The sequence below is a fragment of the Rhinatrema bivittatum genome, chromosome 11 (genome assembly GCF_901001135.1).
Source record: "Rhinatrema bivittatum chromosome 11, aRhiBiv1.1, whole genome shotgun sequence".
In the NCBI taxonomy this organism is placed as follows: Eukaryota; Metazoa; Chordata; class Amphibia; order Gymnophiona; family Rhinatrematidae; genus Rhinatrema; species Rhinatrema bivittatum.
In genome coordinates this window covers 41,757,060-41,778,010 of record NC_042625.1, presented here as the reverse complement: position 1 = coordinate 41,778,010, position 20,951 = coordinate 41,757,060, and the positions used below count along the sequence as shown (strand labels likewise).

Here is a 20,951-nt window from a genome sequence, read left to right as displayed (position 1 = left end):
TGTATTGCCATTATAATGGAGTGAAGAGTCCATGCAGAATTATAGTATCCACAGACTACAGTTGATGTTCTTGAGATCCAAGATGGGTCAGAATGACCCTTCCTTCTTGGGAACAATAAAATAGATTGAATAGCACCCCGTATTTTGTTGGGGCATAGGAACTGAGGCTTTTGCCTTCAAACCGAGTAGTCTTGTCAGAGTGGCTTCCACTGCCATCCTCTTGGTGTGAGAGTGGCAGGGTGATATAAATTTGTCCAGAGGGATGCTGCGGAACTCGAGTGTAACCGTCTCGAGTGTTTAGTACCCATTTGTCAGACTGATTGATCCATCTTTGGTAGAAGAGGGAAAGTCAACCCCCTATTTCTTCTCTGTGGAAGAGTCAGCTCATTTTCATTGGGGAACACAGATGGAGCCTACCCCCAGGCCTGTTCCTCTTGGTGTCAGTTCTGAAAGGGCTGGGACCTTCCGGAGGGACAAGGTGCCTAGAACTGAGAGTTCCTGTAGGGACTAGAGCGTTGCGAGCCTCTGCCCTTGGTTCTGCTGGGGGAGGGGCACTGGGATCTTTTGCCCCTGTCTTCTAGTAGCCGAGGCACTGGAGATTTGCCCCACTTGCTGGCTAACTTCCCTAATTTGCTTCTGAATAAGAGATCCTTTAAAGAGCATTCTTGTGAGATTTGCTTTAGAGGTTGCGTCAGCAGACCAATTCCACAGCCATAGTTGTCTTCTGGCTGCCACTAGAGGCTACTCCACTGGCTGAGGTACACACCAGATCTGAGCTTGCATCTGTCAGGAAGGCTGCTGCAGGTTCCATCGCCTCACCAGTATATGTTCTGGAGTTATTTGCCTCTCTTTGAGAGGAGCAAGCAGGAATGTGCCACCAGTGTGCAGCAGGAAGCAATATGCAGTGTCATTGCTGTTGCGAAGGCATGCTTAAGAATGGATTCCAATCTTCTATCCTGAGTAACCTTCAATGCAGCCCCTCCCCTCAACAGGAATGGGTTTTCGCTTTGAGACGGCACAGACCATGTCATCCACTTTCGGAAGACACGGGCATTCCTTTGTCGCTGGTTCCGGAGGGTATAAGGCTTCCAAGGCCTGACCTCCTTTAAAGCTGGCCTCTGGGGTATCGCACTCCAGGTCAATCAGTTCCTGGATGGCTTCATTCAGTGGGAAATAGCATGAGGCTTTACGAAGGGACAAGATGGGGTTTTTCTTTGGTTCCGCCATAGGGTCCATGCCTGGAATACCCAGAGTCTTCAGAGTCTGGGAAACAAGGGCTGGTAATTCATCCCTGTGGAAGAAGTGAAGCATGGTTCGGTATGGTTCTAGGCCTGGAGGGATTTCTCCTTCCAGGGAGCTGCCATCTGAGGTGTCCAGGTCCCTGTCAAGGAAATTCTTGGTTAGGTGAGGCATGTCTCAAGGCATCTGAGTAAGGCCAGGAGGATCTTGTGCTTCTGGCAGGGGTTGAGCCCAGGACACAGCTAGGGCTGACTGTGCCTGAACAAAGGCTTGCAGCCCTTGGAAAAATTCTAAGCAGAAGATCCCTGGGTCCATGTTAATCCCAGTGGGAGTCTGAGTAGGGGCCCCTGAGGTGCCCTCTTGTGAAGAAGCCATCTCTGAGTTGCATAGATCCAGGGAGCTATCATCTGTAGTAGTTCAGGACCCGTCCCAAGACAGTGAGGGTCCAGGCTTTGGTTTCCCCCTGGGCTTCTTCGCAATGTTGACATAAGCATGATTCCAGTTCAGGCTGTGCAGCTCTTATGTGGCAGGCTGTGCAAAGAGTGCCTTTTGGCCTGCCCCGTGCGTACTGCTGGCGGAGAAGGGAAGATGGCGCAGACACCCCCACGCGTAAGATGGTGCCCCTCCGAGGGTCTCCACCTGTGTGGACCCTTGCATCTGATTGGAGCTCCCGTTTTACCTTGCTGGAAGAAAGGAGGAATTGGTATGGCAATCCAAGCTCTGAAGACCGGAGACCTGAGCTTAAAGTTTTCTGCTTACCGATCACATGCCAGATGGTCTCCAGCTGAGTGTGTGTGTGTGGGGGGGTTACCTTCACCACCATGCTCTGTTATGCACCCACTGCCTTTCAGCCACTCTGGGGGCTAAGTCCACGCCGGGAACCGGCTGCCGAACCAAGGCACACACCTGAGGGATATCTGAAATCAACTCAGGAATTCTTAACTGGGGGAAGGACCCTTGGGTATCACCACAGGAGATTGGGGCTCGATCTTCTGTAAGGTAATTTTGTCTTTGCTGTAATTTTCCTAACACTGCTAGTGTGTGGGATAGTGTTTGCATCTGCTAGGAGACAGATACTGAGGAGCTGAGGTGATTGCAGGGGTATATCTAGGGCGACATCAACTTTGGAATCTGACTCCATCTCCCATCTGCTAGCACAAGAGCACATAAACCACTGGTCCTGAGTCCATCTGGCTACATGCTATGCAAATGCATTACAAATATCCTGAAAACGTGACTGACTGGCTGGGGGCCCCCCCTAGGACAGTTTTAGGAATCAATGGCATGACCCACTGTCTTGAGTCCATCTGGAAAGCTTCCATTTGCTACTGCTCTATTTTAAACTCCTGTTAGGAGAAAAGGATTTCACTCTACATTCACATCATACACTAACAGATGTAGGTCAGCAGCACAGTACAGTCCCTCTTGCTCTATATGTTCCACTGACAATCTAAAATTGTATTATACCAGATTTTTAGCCAAATAACTCAAATTTGAAATCATAGCATTTAACATCCTTTGTTCTACACAAATTGTTCACGCCCATCATACCTGGAGATTCTTCTTCCTATGGAAGACGATGGATTTTGCCTTGACTTTCCTGTCCTTAATGTCCACTTTGTTGCCACACAACACTATAGGGATGTTTTCGCATACTCGTACCAGATCTCTATGCCAGTTTGGAACATTCTTGTATGTAACTCTTGATGTTACATCAAACATAATGATAGCACACTGGGCTGAAATACAAATAAAGATCCTGAATTAAAGCCGTTCACTTCAAAAAGGAATAAACCCATGCCCCTGAGCATAAGGGAACTGAGCTATATGCCTCCTTAGGGCAAAATACTGGCCCATCCAGGCAGCTCTTGGCCCAGTATTTTAACCAAATGTTTCAAATATTTTAGAAAAACCCATCAGTTTAGTTCTTGTCAAGACATTTCAAAGACCAAATGCAGACCACACCAGGCTAAACTGATTCCCATTATCCAAAGTTCTAAAGCTTACAAAGGAAAATTAGTTCTCACCTAATAACTTTTCGTTCCTGTAGTACCATGGATCAGTCCAGACTCCTGGGTTTTGCCTCCCCTCCAGCAGATGAGACAAATTTTGATGGACTGCCATAAATACCAGGATGCCACCTAAAGTCTCAGTATTGCTCAAGTCACAAAGCAGAATAGTATGAAACCTAACTATACACAGTAACCTAACAACCTAAACTGGTTCACTAACCCCCAACTGGGAACAGAACCCATGAGACACCGTAACTGCTGATTAAAACCAAGAAAAAACTGAATGAGTGGACTCTCGATTACCTGCAAACGCCAAATGGGCGGGACTCTGGACCGATTCGTGGTACTACAGGAACGAAAATTCAGGTAATAACCAATTTTCCTTTCCCTGTAATGTACCCGGATCAGTCTAGACTCCTGGGATGTACCAGAGCTCTTACCTGGGCTGGGATCCGGAGAGGCCCGCTCTCAGCACATCTGCTCCAAATCCCCCTGCAACTGGATCCTGGATGTCCAGGCAGTAGTGCCTGGTGAAAGTATGTAACTATTTCCAGGTAGCTGCTCAGCAAATCTCCTGTGGTGAAATATGCTGACATTCCACCCACGATGTAGCCTGAGCATGAGTAGAATGTGCCTGAAGCCCTTGAGGAAAAGACTTGCCCTTCAGTAAGCAAGCAGAATTGATAGCCTCCTTCAACCATCAGGCAATAGTGGTTTTTGATGCTAAATTACCTTGTTTAGGACCACTCCAGAGGACAAAGATGATCAGATAACTGAAAACCATTGGTAACCTCAAGATAACCCAGCAGTGCCCTACGAACATCCAATTTCCGTAGATCCTGAGAAAGGATCGGAACGGTCCAAGTCCGAAAAGGAAGGAAGCTCCACCGATTGAATCAAATGAAAAAAGGATACTACCTTTGGCAGGAAGGAAGGAACAGTCCTCAAGGATATCCCTGAATCAAAAATCCACAGGGATGGTTCTCTGCACGACAAAGCCTGAAGCTCAAAACCCACAGAGCAGAGGAGATTGCAACCAAAAACACCACTTTCAACGCAAGATCCTTCAACGTTGCAGCACACAAGGCTGAAAACTAAATTTAAATTCCAGGATTTTAATCCACCAAGATATGGTCGCCTTTGATGCTTTGTCCCCCTTCTTTGGGCCAAAGAATGAACAAATGATCAGAACGTCTGAAGTCATTGGTAACCTCCAGATAATACAATAAGGCTTGCCGCACATCCAAAAGATGACAGTGTCTGTTCTGAGAAGACTCCTGGTACCAGTTAGGGAACCCCGGAAGCTCCACAGTTTGATTGACGTGAAAGGCTGAAACCACCTTAGGGACAAAGGACGGAACCTTACGTAACGATACCCGATCGTTGTAAATTTGAAGAAAGGGATCCAGACAAGACAGCGCCTACAACTCAGATCAGACAGGACGAGCTAATGGCCACCTAAAACACTGTTTTAAAGTCAGATCTTTCAGGGGAAACTCCACAAAGAGGCTTGGAAGGAGCGCCACATAGAACTCGTAGGACTAAATTAAAATTCCAATCCGGACACAAACGAATGGGAGGGAGCAAATGTTTGACCCCCTTAAGAAACCAAGCAATATCCGGATGTGCTGCCAGTGAACAGCCGTCAAAGTTTCCCCGCAAGGCACCTAGAGCTGCAACTTGTACACGAAGGGAATTGAACGCCAAGCCCTTAGCGAGGCCCTATTGCAGAAAGTCAAGAACCAGAGGAACATGCACTGCTAAAGGGTTGCAGGAACGCTGATGACACCACGTCTCAAAAAGCTTCCAAACTCTCACATAGGCCATAGAACTGGTTGGACATCTCGCCTGTAGGAGAGTGGAAACGACTTGTTCTGAATAACCCCTCAAGCGTAAACATCGCCTCTCAGAAGCCAAGCTGCAAGAGGGAAGTGATCCTCCAGATCCAAAAATATGGGCCCCTGACGGAGCAGATGTGTTAGATGAGCCAGCTGAAGGGGACCCTCTAGAGCCAAGCGTAACAGATCTGCAAACCACAGATGACGTGGCCACTCCGGTGCCACCAGAATCATCCTTCCCAGGTGCCACTCTATGTGACGGTGAAGCCGACCTATGAGGGGCCAGGGCAGGAAGGCATATAGCAGAATCCCTGTGGACCAAGGACACAGAGCATCTATGCCCTGTTCGACAGCTGAAAAAACGAATTGTTCTTGTGTTCGCCTGCGTTGCCATCAGATCCAGCCGAGGAGATCCCCATATGGAGCAAATGAGATTCCATGCCTCAAGTGAGAGTTCCCATTCCCCTGGGTCTAGTTGCTGACAGCTGAGATAATCGGCTTGCACATTCTCTACTTCCATGACAAGGGATGTGGCAATGCCCTTGAGATGGCGCTCTGCCCAGGTGAACAGAAGGCATGCCTCCAGTGCTACAGCAGGACTTAGAGTCCTGCCTTGCTGGTTGATGTATGCCACCATTGTTGCATTGTCTGAGAAGAAACGCCCGCAGGGCCAGATGTAGAGCCCTGGTCTAGAGCCAGTTTATGAACCAGAGCCCTTGGACAGACCTGTCTGCACACACTACCCCCCAACCTGAGAGGCTGGCATCGGTGGAAATCAGCCAATTCGGAGTGTCCAAATCCACACCCCCCCCCCCCCCCCCATTCCAGATTGTCCAGTAACAGCCACCATGACAGACTGGCTCTGGATTCCAGAAGTAGAGGCATTGGTAGATTGAATTGCTCCAACACTGGGCTCCAGCGAGACAAAAGCACACACTGTAAAGGTCTTAAGTGAGCAAACACCCAAGGAACCAAGTCCAAGGTTGAAGCCATGGAGCCCAGGACCTGAAGATGCCACACTGTGGGACTGAATGCATTTGTGCCTGCAACTTCCCTATTCGGTCCACTGCTAGAAACTTTGCCCAGCAAGGTATCGAATTGTGCTCTGAGATAAATCAACTTCAGTGGGTTCCAAGTGATTCTTCTGCACATTGATTACCCAACCTAGGGATCGCAAATTGAACATCACCATGTGCACTGATCTCTCGCAGTCGCCCCGAGACTTCGTGCGAATCAACAAGTCATCCAGGTGGACCAAGATTCCCTTCCTGATGAAGGAATGCCGCCACCACCACCACTTGGTGAACATGCGATTAGCTGTTGCAAGACCAAATGGGAGGGCTCGAAATTGGAAGTGTCGTCCCAAGACCTTTAACCATAGAAACCTCTGGTGATTCAGCTGGATCGGAATGTGTAAATACACCTCCGTGAGGTCCAGAGAAGGGAGAAACTCCCCTTTTCGAACCACGGCCATCACTGTCCTCAGGGTTTCCATATGAAAGCAAGGAAGCTGAAGGCAACGGTTCACCTTCTGCAGAGAGGATGGGCCGAAACGTGCCCTCTTTCTTGGGGACCACAAAGTACATGGAGTACTGACCTCTTCCCTGTTGAGCCTCCGGAACTGGGACAATAGCTTTGAGCTCAAGAAGTCCTTGTAGAGTCACTTGGACCGCCTCTCGCTTGACACTTGAGGCCACTCGGGACTCCACAAAAACCTCCCGGACCGGGCATGAACTCCAGTGCATACCAGTCTTCCAACAGCTTCGACGGAATGGGTGCTTGTGGCTTTATTGGGGGGTTTTATTACTTCCTACACAAAGATGTTCTGAATCTCTTCTGGGTCAGCAACCCCTCTCAAAAGGACTGCTGGCACCCCGAAGCAGGAGGTGCAGAGTATCTATCCACTCTGAAGTAGCGAGAGTCCCGAAACCAAGCTCGGAGGGAAGACTTTAGAAGATCTTTTATCTTCCGGCAACAGATTGCCCTTGGATTCAGCAAGCAGCTTTACTAGTTGATCCAGATCCTTCTGAAAGAGGAGCTTGCCCTTGAAGGGTAGATTACAAAGCTGGGACTTGGAGGACAAATCCGCCGCCAGAGACGCCGCACTAACACCAAGAACACAAGAACATAAGAAAATTCCATACAGGGTCAGACCAAGGGTCCATCAAGCCCAGCATCCTGCTTCCAACAGTGGCCAATCCAGGCCACAAGAACCTGGCAAGTACCCAAAAACTAAATCTATTCCATGTTACCATTGCTAATGGCAGTGGCTATTCTCTAGGTGAACTTAATAGCAGGTAATGGACTTCTCCAAGAACTTATCCAATCCTTTTTTAAACACAGCTATACTAACTGCACTAACCACATCCTCTGGCAACAAATTCCAGAGTTTAATTGTGCGTTGAGTAAAAAAGAACTTTCTCCGATTAGTCTTAAATGTGCCACATGTTAACTTCATGGAATGCCCCCTAGTCTATTATCCAAAAGAGTAAACAACAGATTCACATCTACCCGTTCTAGACCTCATGATTTTAAACACCTCTATCATATCCCCCCCTCAGTCGTCTTCTCCAAGCTGAAAAGTCCTAACCTCTTTAGTCTTTCCTCATAGGGGAGTTGTTCTATTCCCCTTATCATTTTGGTAGCCCTTCTCTGTACCTTCTCCATCGCAATTTTATCTTGAGATGCGGCGACCAGAATTGTACACAGTATTCAAGGTGCGGTTTCACCATGGAGCGATACAGAGGCATTATGACATTTTCCGTTTTATTCACCATTCCCTTTCTAATAAATTCCCAACATTCTGTTTGCTTTGACTGCCGCAGCACACTGAACTGACGATTTCAATGTGTTATCCACTATGACGCCTAGATCTCTTTCTTGGGTTGTAGCACCTAATATGGAACCCAACATTGTGTAACTATAGCATGGGTTATTTTTCCCTATATGCATCACCTTGCAATTAACCACATTAAATTTCATCTGCCATTTGGATGCCCAATTTTCCAGTCTCACAAGGTCTTCCTGCAATTTATCACAATCTGCTTGTGATTTCACTACTCTGAACAATTTTGTGTCATCTGCAAATTTGATCTCACTAGTCGTATTTCTTTCCGGATCATTTATAAATATATTGAAAAGTAAGGGTCCCAATACAGATCCCTGAGGCACTCCTGTCCACTCCCTTCCACTGAGAAAATTGTCCATTTAATCCTACTCTGTTTCCTGTCTTTTAGCCAGTTTGCAATCCATGAAAGGACATCACCACCTATCCCATGACTTTTTACTTTTCCTAGAAGCCTGAGGAACTTTGTCAAACGCCTTCTGAAAATCCAAGTATACTATATCTACCGGTTCACCTTTATCCACATGTTTATTAACGCCTTCAAAAAAGTGAAGCAGATTTGTGAGGCAAGACTTGCCCTGGGTAAAGCCATGCTGACTGTTCCATTAAACCATGTCTTTCTATATGTTCTGTGATTTTGGATGTTTAGAACACTTTCCACTATTTTTCCTGGCACTGAAGTCAGGCTAACCGGTCTGTAGTTTCCCGGATCGCCCCTGGAGCCCTTTTTAAATATTGGGGTTACATTTGCTATCCTCCAGTCTTCAGGTACAATGGATGATTTTAATGATACGTTACAAATTTTTACTAATAGGTCTGAAATTTCATTTTTTAGTTCTTTCAGAACTCTGGGGTGTATACCATCCGGTCCTGGTGATTTACTACTCTTCAGTTTGTCAATCAGGCCTACCACATCTTTTAGGTTCTGTGATTTGATTCAGTCCATCTGAATCATTACCCATGAACACCTTCTCCATTACGGGTACCTCCCCAACATCCTCTTCAGTAAACACCGAAGCAAAGAAATCATTTAATCTTTCCGCGATGGCCTTATCTTCTCTAAGTGCCCCTTTAACCCGATCTAACTGTCCAACTGACTCCCTCACAGGCTTTCTGCTTCTGATATATTTTAAAAGTTTTTACTGTGAGTTCTTGCCTCTACAGCCAACTTCTTTTCAAATTCTCTTAGCCTGTCTTATCAATGTCTTACATTTAACTTGCCAATGTTTATGCTTTATCCTATTTTCTTCTGTTGGATCCTTCTTCCAATTTTTGAATGAAGATCTTTTGGCTAAAATAACTTTTCACCTCCCCTTTTAACCATGCTGGTAATTGTTTTGCCTTCTTTCCACCTTTCTTAATGTGTGGAATACAGCTGGACTGTGCTTCTAGAATGGTATTTTTTTTAACAATGACCACGCCTCTTGGACATTTACTTTTGTAGCTGCTCCTTTCAGTTTTTTTCTAACAATTTTTCTCATTTTATCAAAGTTTCCCTTTTGAAAGTTTAGCACGAGAGCCTTGAATTTGCACACTGTTCCTCTTCCAGTCATTAAATCAAATTTGATCATATTGTGATCACTATTGCCAAGCGGCCCCACCACCTTTACCTCTCTCACGAAGTCCTGTGCTCCACTGAGAATTAGATTAAAATTGCTCCCTCTCTCGTCTGTTCCTGAACCAATTGCTCCATAAAGCTATCATTTATTCCATCCAGGAACGTTATCTCTCTAGCGTGACCCAATGATACATTTACCTAGTCAATATTGGGGTAATTGAAGTCTCCCATTATTACTGCACTACCAATTTGGTTAGCTTCCCTAATCTCTCTTAGCATTTCACTGTCCGTCTCACCATCTTGACGGTAGTATACCCCTATCACTGTAGTCTTCCGACACACAAGGGATTTCTACCCATAAAGATTCAATTTTGTATTTAGTCTCATGCAGGATGTTTATCCTGTTGGACTCTATGCTATCCCAGACATAAAGCGCCACACCTCCTCCCGAGTGCTCCTCTCTGTCATTGCGATATAATTTGTACCCCGGTATAGCACTGTCCCATTGGTTATCCTCTTTCCACCATGTCTCTGAGATGCCAATTAAGTCTGTCATCATTCACTGCTATACATTCTAATTCTCCCATCTTACTTCTTAGACTTCTGGCATTAGCATACAAACATTTCAAAGTTTGTTTTTTGTTTGTATTTTTATTCTGCTTTTTAATTGATAGGGATAAGTTAGAATTTTTTAGCTCAGGTGAGTTTTTAGTTACAGGCACTTGGACTACTTTTCTAATTATTGGAACCTCACTGTCAGGATGCCCTAACTAATGCATCATTAGTATCCTTTAAAGATACCTCTCTCCGAACCATGCGCTGCTGAGCGACTGTCTGCTTTCCCCTTTGTTCTAGTTTAAAAGCTGCTCTCTCTCCTTTTTAAAGGTTAGCACCAGCAGTCTTGTTCCGCCCTGGTTGAGGTGGAGCCCATTCCTTCGGAAGAGACTCCCCCTTCCCCAAAAGGTTCCCCAGTTCCTAACAAAACTGAATCCCTCTTCCTTGCACCATCGTCTCATCCACGCATTGAGACTCTGGAGCTCTGCACGTGGAACAGGGAACATTTCAGAGAATGCTACCCTGGAGGTTCTGGATTTAAGCTTTCTACCCAAGAGCCTAAATTTTGCTTCCAGAACCTCCCTCCCACAGAAGGACACCATACTTCTCGCTGAGGTCCTCACCAGATCATACAAAGCATGTGCAACATAAGCAATGCCTGCTTCTAGGTGGGTGGACTGCAGAGCCCCACTGTTGCCTGTACTGGCCCCGGCAGCCATCTCCTGGACCCAAACCAGACAGGCCCCTCTGCATGAGGCTAGTGCAAACCACTACCCGAAGGTTTAGCGCTGCAACCTAGAATGCTCGCTTCAACTGGATCTCCAGCTTGTGGTCCTGCATATCCTTAAGGGCAGCTGCCCCAGCAATCGGGATAGTGGTCTTTTTCATGACTGCCAAGACCGCAGCGTCCACCTTTGGAATCTTCAGTAAATCCAAAACAGATAACTGGTACAGTTTCACCATAGCTCTGCCCACCTTCAAGCCGGAATCCGGAGTCTCCCACTCCTGGGTCACTAGTTTGCGAACCTTCTTAGGCAGAGGAAAAGATGTTGTGGGACCCCTAATGCCGTCGAGGCCTGGATTGACACAGCTGTCAGACTTCTGAGAAACCTTAAGTCCCAGAACTTCTAGGACTTGGGGAATAAGGGGTCTCAACTCATCCCGCTTGAACAAATGCACCACGCTGGGGTCATCCCCCTCTGCAGGGGAGTCATCGGGCTCATCAGTATCCACATCAGCCAGATCCGGCCGCAGATCCGGGTCTGCCGCCCCTACTACCCCAGAAGCCAGCATTGCCCCAGACCCTGGGATCGGATCTCACATACCCTGGGGAGAATCCCCTGTGGGGTGAGCCTGAACAGAGGAGCTGACAAGGGTCCATACCCAGACCTCTTTTCTATGGCGGGTCCAAACCTGCCCACAGGAGACCGAGCCACTTTACCACCGAGCATTTCCTGGCCAGAAAAGCCTGGTGCATAAGGAGGACAAATTCTGGGGAAAATCCCTCCGGGTCCCCCCTCCCCCACTGGAGAGTCGGCTGGGGTGATATCGGTTCCCCCTGTGAGATCTTCCCTCACTGGGGCTAGAACAGGCGAAGAATCCTCTTCCCGCGAAGCCGAAGGCAAGAGACGTTCCCTCCCCAAGGGAGGAGACAAGAAGCCCTGAAGAGCCCTCTAACCCTGGGGAACACGCTGCACATAAGAAGGCCGCATCTAACACCTGGCCGTGTGACTCACACGCACGGCAGGCCTGCGATTCTGTTTTCAGTACCATCTGCAGCAGTGCGCCAATAGTCTGAAGTGAAACAGAAAAGGGCACGAATAAAAAAAGAAATGCTCAGAGCCGCGATGCAGAGAAAGTTTGTCAGGAAGGACCAGCAAAAAAAAAAAAAAAAAAAAAAATTGTGTGCTGCGGGCTAAGAGACTACCAGCTGAGGAGAAAAAAAAAAGTGTGCGCAGCCGTGCTGTGGGAAAGAAGCCTGTCTATAGTGAAATCGCAAGGCCCCCAAGCAGGGAAGCGGTGAGTAAACAAGGCACATGGAGGAAAGAAAAAAACAAAAAAAAAAAAAAAAAACAAAAAAACACAGACAGCTTACCCTTGCCCTCAGAAAACAACCCGGAGCCCTGGGAGCTGAGGGGGGAACACTGCTGACAGCTTCCTCGGCCGGCCTTAAGAGACCCAGTCCCTCCTGCACCTCTCCTTACTTCAGCACTGAAGACTGTCAGCCACAGTGAAAACAGCTTTTTTTTTTTTTTTTTAAACTTTACCAAGACAGAAAAGCTGTTGCAGGAGACAAGGGAGCAGCTGTAGCAGAGGCTGTGGTGAGTAGCCAGGAGCCCCTGGTCAGAAACCAAACTGTGGTGGGCGAAACCCTGACAGGAATATCCAATTCCCTAGACGCCCAGCTTCTGAGGGATGGCCCACGAAGGCGCCTAACACCTCAGGAAGTGACCGTAAACCAAAAAATTACATTCAAATTAAAAATGCAACTAAAGGCTGCAGGTGTGCATCTGTACCACCTGCTGGAGTCAGAGAAATACTAAGTGACTGCAGGTGGCACTCATTATGTAGCAGTGCCCAAAGTTCTAATTGTTCTGACTCCACCTGCTGGTAGGGATACACAACCCACTTTTCTGGACTGATCTGGATATGTTCGGAATGACTTCCAGACACTCCACCTAGAGTTTCCTCCTCTGATAATGCCTCGTAGGAACTCAAGGTTGTACAGCCATCATGGAGCATAATGTTCCTATGAGGAAATGATTCACTTGTAGATGCTGGTTGACACTCCTGAGGTCCAGGTTGGGGGCAAAAGGAACCTTCCTTCTTGGGTATGATTAAAGATTGAATGCCCCATATTTTCCTGGGGCACAGATACTGGGATTATAGCCCTCATCCTGAGGACCCTTAGAGTAATCTTCACTGCCTGCTTCTTCTGCTGGGAGTGGCAAGGAGACATGAATACATCCAGAGGATTACTGTAAGATTCCAGTGCCTATCCTTCCGTATGCCTTCCAGTACCCATTTGTCTGAAGTGATCGACCCACTACTGGAAGAAAAGGGACAGTCCACCCCATCTCCTTGTTCTGAGAGTGGGTGGGCAAAATTTAATCAGGAGTTTGGGACAAACTTGAACCCAAGCCTGCTCACTACAAAAGGACAGACTTCTGAAATGTCGAGTTTCTGTAGGGGTGAAAGTGCTGGGAGCCCCTGGATTGGCCCTTCATAGGTGAAGAGTACTTTAATTGCTTCTTTTTATCTTCCGGTAGCTGGGGGACTAGATTTGCCCCATTTACTGGCCAGCTTTTCCAGTTTGCTTCTGAAAAGGAGTGATCCCTTAAAGGGCATCTTTGTAAGATTGGCCTTGGAGGTTGTGTCTGACCAATTCTATAGCCATAGCTGTCTTCTGGTTGCCACCACTGAGGGCACTCCTCTGGCCAAAGTTCAGACTAGATCCGAGCCCGCGTCCGGTTCCATAACTGCTCTGAAATTCACCCCTGAGTCTCACACCTCCTGAGAGAGGAGTAGGCACAAACGAGCTAACGGGGCACAAAAAAAGCAATCTGCAAGGTCATTGCTACTGTGTCAAAGGCTTGTTTAAGAATGGACTCCAGTCTATCGTGTACATCCTTTTAAAGGCCTCCTTCCACTGGTATAGTTTGCTTCGACAGCACAGACCAGTGCATCCACTTTAAGGGAATGCTCACTTCCAGATCCAGTGGGTATAGAGTTAACACTCATCCCCCTGTAAAACTTGCTTCCAGGTCATCCCATTCCAGGTCAATCAACTCCTGTATGGCTTCTAGTACTGGAAAATAGCAAGAGGCTTTCTGTAGGGAGATTAAAATGGGATGATTCTTTGGTTCCATCACAGAATCTGTGCCAGGGACTCCCATCTTCAGGGTCTGGGAAACCAAGGGCAGCAATCTGACTATGAAAAAACCCACATGACTTGATATGGTTCTAACCCAGGGGGAATTTCCCCTTCTTCCAAGGGGTCTGGATTGTCCTCTTCATCTGAGCCATCTGGGTCCCTACCAGGGATGTCCTTGGTAAGGCAAGGCATGCCTGTAGGTCTAGCAACAGGACTAGGAGAGAGGGCTGAGAATCCACCCAGACAGGGGTAAGCAAGATAGTATATTGTGCCCTAGACCCTGGAAAATTTCCACCCAGGAGAAGGCAGCCAGGTCCATGCCTAACCCATGAGATAAGGGGTAGGATCCACTGGATTTCCCTCTCCCATGGATGACCCAAGAGTACTCAGATCTGGGGTACTTCCAGTTAAAGCTGTGGCTCACCCAACTTCTGAATGGGAGGAGCCAGACTTAGCAAAGTCCAGAGAGGCCAGCTTTTCTTGGGCTTCCACAGTGCTGACATAAGCTGGAATCCAGGTCAGTCTGTGAAGCCCTAATGACAAGCAACACAGAAAGGTGCTTGTTTCTTGGCTGCCAGTGCCCATTAGCAGCAGTAACTGTTCTATCAGCTTACACTTAAAAATTATGTGCACAGATTGAGCACCTATGCAGGGAGCAGCCTGTGCACCCGGCTGTACGTATATGTATGCACACAGAGTCAACGCACCATGCGTACCAACATTCTATGGAGGCCAATACGGCAGGCACAAAGATGCGCACGCAAGATGGCACTGCCATGGCCTACTGTGTGGTGCACCAACCAAGCCTAAAGTGGGGCCTAGCCCACCGGGAGCCGCTCAACCTACTTGGAAGCCCACTTCCCCTTACCCAAAGGGACCAGGAAAGACTTCGGTACAGCATGTTGATCAAAGAGACTGGAGGAAGTCTTACCAAAACCCCTCCCAATCTCTGAATTGAGGTAAATTGTTTTGCTCCCCCCCACACGCTTACCTAGGCTCAGCACTTACTGGTTGAGTACAGTAACTATCTCCGGCTATGTGGTGGAGGGGGCTTTGGCAGTCACTGCCACGCTCTGCTTAAGCAGCAAAGCCCATGCCAGGAACCAGCTACTAGACCAAGGAACACCTGAGGGCCACCGATGCTGCCATGGCTTTGACAGAATGAGCCTTGACATAACCCCCAAGATGCAGTCCTGCCTGGGCGTAACAGAAGGCGATGCAATCTGCTAGCCAACTGGATAAAGTTTGGCAACAGCAATGCCCAACCTATTCTCACAAACAAACAAAACCTTGGGTGGACTGTCTATGGGCTTCTGTCCACTCCAGGCAGAATGACAAGGCTTGCTTGCAGTCCAAACTGAGCAGTGCTTGTTTGCCTTGGTGCAAATGGGGCCTGGGGAAAAATTAGTAGGACAATTGACTGATTAAGATGGAAATTGAGCACCACTTTAGACAGGAACTTAGGATACGTGCACAAGACCACAGTCATGAAAGAATTTAGTATAAGGTGGATAAATAAGGCCTGCAGTTCGCTGACCCTGTGCATTGAACCGACTGCCACCAAAAATATGACCTTCCAGGTAAAGTACTTCAGGTCACAGGTGTGCAAGGGCTCAAAAGGAGCTTTCATCAGCTGAGCTAATACCATGTTGAGGTCCTAAGATAGTGGGAGGCCTTAGGGAAGACTTCAACTGAAGTAGGCCCTGCATGAAATGTACAACTATAGGCTGCATAGAGATGGATGTACCATCTACACCATGGTGGTATGCACTAATTGCACTAAGATGAACAGAGTTGGTTTTTGATCCAGCTTCCAATAGGTGAAGGTGGTAATCAAGCAGTTTGTGGGTGGGGGGAGATAGAACAGGTCTCAGGCCTTTTGATCACACCACACAGAGCCTCCACTTCAGTCTATAGGACTTGCTATTGGAAGGCTTTCTAGAAGCCACCAGGACCCAAGAGACATCCTCTGAACAATCAAGTGGTTGTTAACCCTCTCAACATCCAGCCAACAGGGTTTGGAGGTTGTGATGAGATCTTGGGAAGTCCCCAGATGGACAACTGCTAAGGAAGTGGAAACTACACCTGTCTTAGCCAATGAGGGGCTGAGTATTTGCCACCAAGGGAAATTGGAGGATATGCATACAGAAATCCTTTGCCCCAATGACTGTCAAGTGTGTCTGAGGCTGGGTTTCCATCTGACCTGTACAGGGAGATGAACAGGAGGCACCTTCCTGTTGCAGGGGACACAAACAAGTCTACATCTGGGCTCCCTCAGAAGCAGAATATCCAATTTGCTATCCCTTGGTCCAGGGACCACTCAGGGGTCTGAAGGCTTGACAGCCTGTCTGCTATCATGTTCCTCATCCCAGCCAGGTACATGGCCCTGAGCACCATCCCATGGACAGATCTGAACCACTTCCTGACACAGGAGGTACAATCCTGAACCTCCCTGCTTGTCATACCACATGGCTACTTGGTTGTCAGTCTGGATCAGGACAATTTTGTTGGACAGCTAATCTCAAAGCCCATACCACATACCTGATCACCCTGAGTTCCAGGAAGATGATTAGACAAGAACATTCCAGAGCAGACCAGAGACCCTGGATGCCAAGTCTATCTACATGAGCTCCCCACACCAGGGTAGATGCATCCATGGTTAGCACAATTTGAGTAGGGAGACTCAAAAAGGAAATCCCCAGGTCCAGATTGGAAAGTACCACCACCAGCACAAGGAGTCTCTGAAAGACAGGGCGACTTGGATGCAATCCTGGACGCTGAGTGGCTTGGTGCCACTGACTTCAGGATCCACCAGGCTCTTCGCACGTGTAAGTGTGCCAATGAAGTGATATGGATGGTTGCAGCCATGTGGCCCAACAGCCTCAACATGTGCCAGGCTGACACCAGCTGGCTCTGTTGAACCTGTGTCCTAATAGTCACCAAGACAATGGCCCTCAGGCAAGGCAGAAAGGTCTTGGCCTGAGCCAAATCTAGCAGGGCTCCTATGAAGTCCAAATGAGGTGACTGGCTGAGATGGGACTGTGTAGTTGAGGATGAACCCTAGTGACTCCACCACCTGAATGGTCACGTGCATAGAACAGACAGCCCCTGCCTGAGACATGCTCTTGACCAGCTAAGTGTCCAGATACAGGAAGGCATGCACTCAGTCTATGAAGGTGTGCCACCACTCAGCCAGGCATTTTGTGAAGACCTGTGGGGTGGATGTGAGCCTGAACAGCAATACCCAGTACTGTTAGTGCTGTTTTCCCCACCATAAATCTGGGATATTTCCTGTGAATGGGTAAGATCTCAATGTGGATGTATGCATCCTTTATGTCGAGGAACATAGCCAGTCCCCTTTTTGCAAGGTGGGGGGGAATCAAGGTGCCCAGGGAAACCATAGCAGATTTTGTTTTTTGAAACTTGTTCAAGGACCTCAGGTCTAGGATGGGATGAGTCCTGTTCTTTGGAATCAGAAGTATCGGGAGTAGAATTCCTGCCCACTTTGCCCTGGTGGTATAGGCTCAATTGCTCTAGCCATTAAGAGGAAAGCTGTGGAAAGTACCTCCTGATGCACTACCGGCTCCCAAAATGGGCACAACACCCAAGAGTTAACTGGTACCCCTGACAGATGGACAGAACACACTGGTCAGAGGTTACACTGGGCCACAGTTGCAAAGAACCACAGTCTGTCCCCGATCAAAGGGTCCATCAACCTGGGTAAGGGTGACTGGCTTACTCTCCCTGCAGCCCAGTCAAAACCCCATACCCAGATTTAACTGAGGAGCTAGCTACGACTTGGGATCACCACAGGAGGTGGAGGATCACCAACTGGTGAGGCAGTTAATGCTTATTGAATCTGGCAGCTTTCTGAATGAGATAAAAACCATCCATCTTCTCAACGGGAGGTACTGTGAGAGTGTTCCCAAATCCTCAGCAGCAACTCCTTAAGGATCTTGTGTACTGGGACCACCACGATCTTCTTGGTAGGCTCCAAACACTGAATCAAGCATTTTGTGCTTGGCATCCTCCTGTCAAAAGCTGGAATGGGATGGCCTCCGCCATCACAAACCCTCACAAACCCTGCGAAGGTAAAGTTCTCAGACTTCCTTCACTCATCTGGAGTAGGGTCTGATGAGAGACCAGAGTCCTCTGAGGAGTCTGCTTACCGAAATGCTGAAAACCATGACTGGGGACACTACAGGACACAGAGGGACCTGGGGATGGATCAAAGAGAAAAATCACGAAAAATGAGAACATTTCCACAAACAGCCAAGTTTTCAGTGCAATCAAACAGCAAGGCTCACAGCTCCGCAGGATAAAAAATAAGACTGAAGAGGGACCCTGCATGGACATGTGGTATAGAGCATGCTGGGTATGCTCAGTGTGCCTAATCAAAGTCCTAGAAAACTGAACTGAGTTTTCCATATTGGGCTCCATCTGATGTCACCCATGTGTGAGAACTACCATCCTGCTTGTTGTGAGAAGAGGCCCCTCTGGGGCTTATACCAACCCTGCTTACTGAGAAGAACTTCTACCATTGGTCCACGGCATGATCTAAGACTTCCAGTGAAGTAAAAAACTAGAGGGTTTACGATGATCTCTTTACCTTGGGGACAGAAACTAGTCTCTGCTAAACCTTTACTCAGATCTCTCACCATAGGGGTCTCTAGTTATTAGTCCTACAATCCCCTCTCCATACCCAGCAAAGTTGTGCACCACCCAGATGTCTGAATTGGTTTCTGGCATCTTTATGACAAGCAGAATATGAAAACAGGAAATTCAGAACTCAGCCACTCATCTCTAAAGCAAAACCACATTCTGGCAAAGTGCCTACACTGCAGGACATCCAGCACCATGAGAGTTTCGCTATCAGTTCCTTTTCCATTGCCTCTGATTTGACTCATCTTTACTCTACCAGGGGATGGCCCTCAAATAGGACCCAACACTCCTAGAAATAATTTTCAAGTCATACTGCAGGTTTTGCACCTCTACCATCTGCTGGTCAGAATACTAAAGGACTATAGGTGGCACACTGGCTTAAGTACCACAAGTTCAGTAAAGCTTTTCATCTCCATGTGCTGGTAGGTGAGAAAACCCCTGTGTCTGGACTGATCTGGGGATAAAGAACACTTTCCATTCCAACCTGGATAGAAAACTCAGTTTTTTTTTTATATTAATTTCAGACATGGTCAAAGGGATGAATATCATAGTTCTCATTAAAATATATCTGAAGTACATTTTAAATGCACAATATTTATGCTAGGATACATACCTTGAATATAATAGCCATCTCGAAGACCACCAAATTTCTCCTGACCAGCTGTGTCCCATACATTAAATTTAATAGGCCCTCTATTAGTATGGAACACCAGAGGATGAACTTCAACACCCAGGGTGGCTGAAAAAAAGTTATGGACAACAACTTCAGAAAAATTGTACAACTGGTAACAAAATTACTATTACAGTTCCAATATTCAGAAAGTCATAAACCATAAAACTTAGTTTTATGCTACTTAGTTAAGCTACACTTTCCAGAAATACTGCACCAGACAATTCTTCCTACTCCTGAGCTTCCAGCTCAATTAGAAGCTGTTCCCACTCGGATTAGAGCACCACGAGCTGACATTCACAGCTATGTTTTTCCGTCCACTTTGCAATTGCTCATTATCTTCTCGCAACTCCCATCACAGGGACCATAGCTCTTTAGCTGGTATGTGTGCATCTTGAATCAAACAAGAACACAATTGCCATAATGGGTCAGACTGAGGGTCCATCAAGCCCAGTATGCCGTTTCCAACAATGGCCAATCCAGGTCACAAGTACCCAGCAAGATACCAAATAGTAATTTGATACCATGCAGACTTGGCTATTCCAAGTCTACTTGATTAGCAAATTTGACTACTCCAGGAACTAGTCCACCCCTCTTATAAACCCAGTTATACGAATGGCCCCAACCACATCCTCCAGCAATGAATTCCAGATCTTGTGTACTGCATGAAAAAAAGTTCATGATTTTATATGTGCTACCTCAACTTCAGGAGTTTTGTACTCTTTTTTGAAAGAGTAAATAGATGGACACCCCCCCCCCCCCCTTATCCAAGGGGAAAGCCCTAATCTTTGGTCTCTCTTAAGGGAGTTGTTCCATCCCATTTATCATTTTGCTTACCCTTCTCTGTACCTTTTCCAGTGCAACTATATCTGAGATGTGGCAACCAGAATTGCACAGGGTATTCCAGATGTAATCTCAGAGGAGTGATACAAAAAGTTACGATGTGTTTTATTCTACATTCCTTTCCTAATACCAAACATCTTGTTTGCTTTGACTGCCACCACACACTGAGCCCAGGATTTTAAGTATAGCCCTCTATGATGCCCAGATCTTTTTCCGGAATGGAAACTATCATGTAACTACAACGTGGATAACATTCCTATGTGCATCACTTTGTACATTAAATTATCTGCAGTTTGAATGCCCACCTGCAAGTCACCACAATTTGCTTGTGAATTAACTGAATACTTGTGCCATCTGAAAGTTTGATCACCTTGCTTGTTACACCTTCCAAATCATTTATAAATATATTAAAAAAGCACTGATCTCAGGTACACATCCCTGGGGTAGTCCATTGTGGTTTTCTTTAATTTAAAATTTTTATTCTGTTCAAAAACAAAAGCATAAACTCAACATTCAACTTTGGAATGTCAAATATCTAGACCATACATTAACATTTTTTGTACCCCCTTCCCTCCCCATCCTAGGCTTGGATATGTAAAGGTGGAATTTTCCAGACCAATAAGGTATAGATATATTTTAGATATCAATTTTTGATGCTTGCTTATTGAAAAACATAAGCCCATGAACAGATTTTTCTAATTGTAATTGTGTTTTAACATGAACAGAGGTCACATAGTGGGCTACTTGCAAATATGCATAATCTGTATATAGAATATTAAATCCATCATGAAGCTGACAAACTCACCATGTGGTCCTATTCCCACAATTGTCCTAAAATGTGTATTCCCATTCTGT

General features: G+C 46.8%; 1 protein-coding gene across 3 annotated transcripts in view; it reads right to left on the bottom strand.

Annotated features, from left to right (window-relative positions):
• The window catches only part of RAN (RAN, member RAS oncogene family), a 77,750-nt gene that overhangs the window by 11,196 nt on the left and 45,603 nt on the right, over positions 1–20,951 (bottom strand). For all 3 annotated transcript variants that reach the window (XM_029619581.1, XM_029619583.1, XM_029619582.1), the window contains 2 exons: positions 19,197–19,322; positions 2,791–2,978 (listed from right to left, as the gene is read on the bottom strand). In XM_029619581.1, coding sequence (XP_029475441.1) covers positions 2,791–2,978; positions 19,197–19,322 — 314 coding nt within the window. The remainder of the gene's footprint in view (positions 1–2,790; positions 2,979–19,196; positions 19,323–20,951) is intronic.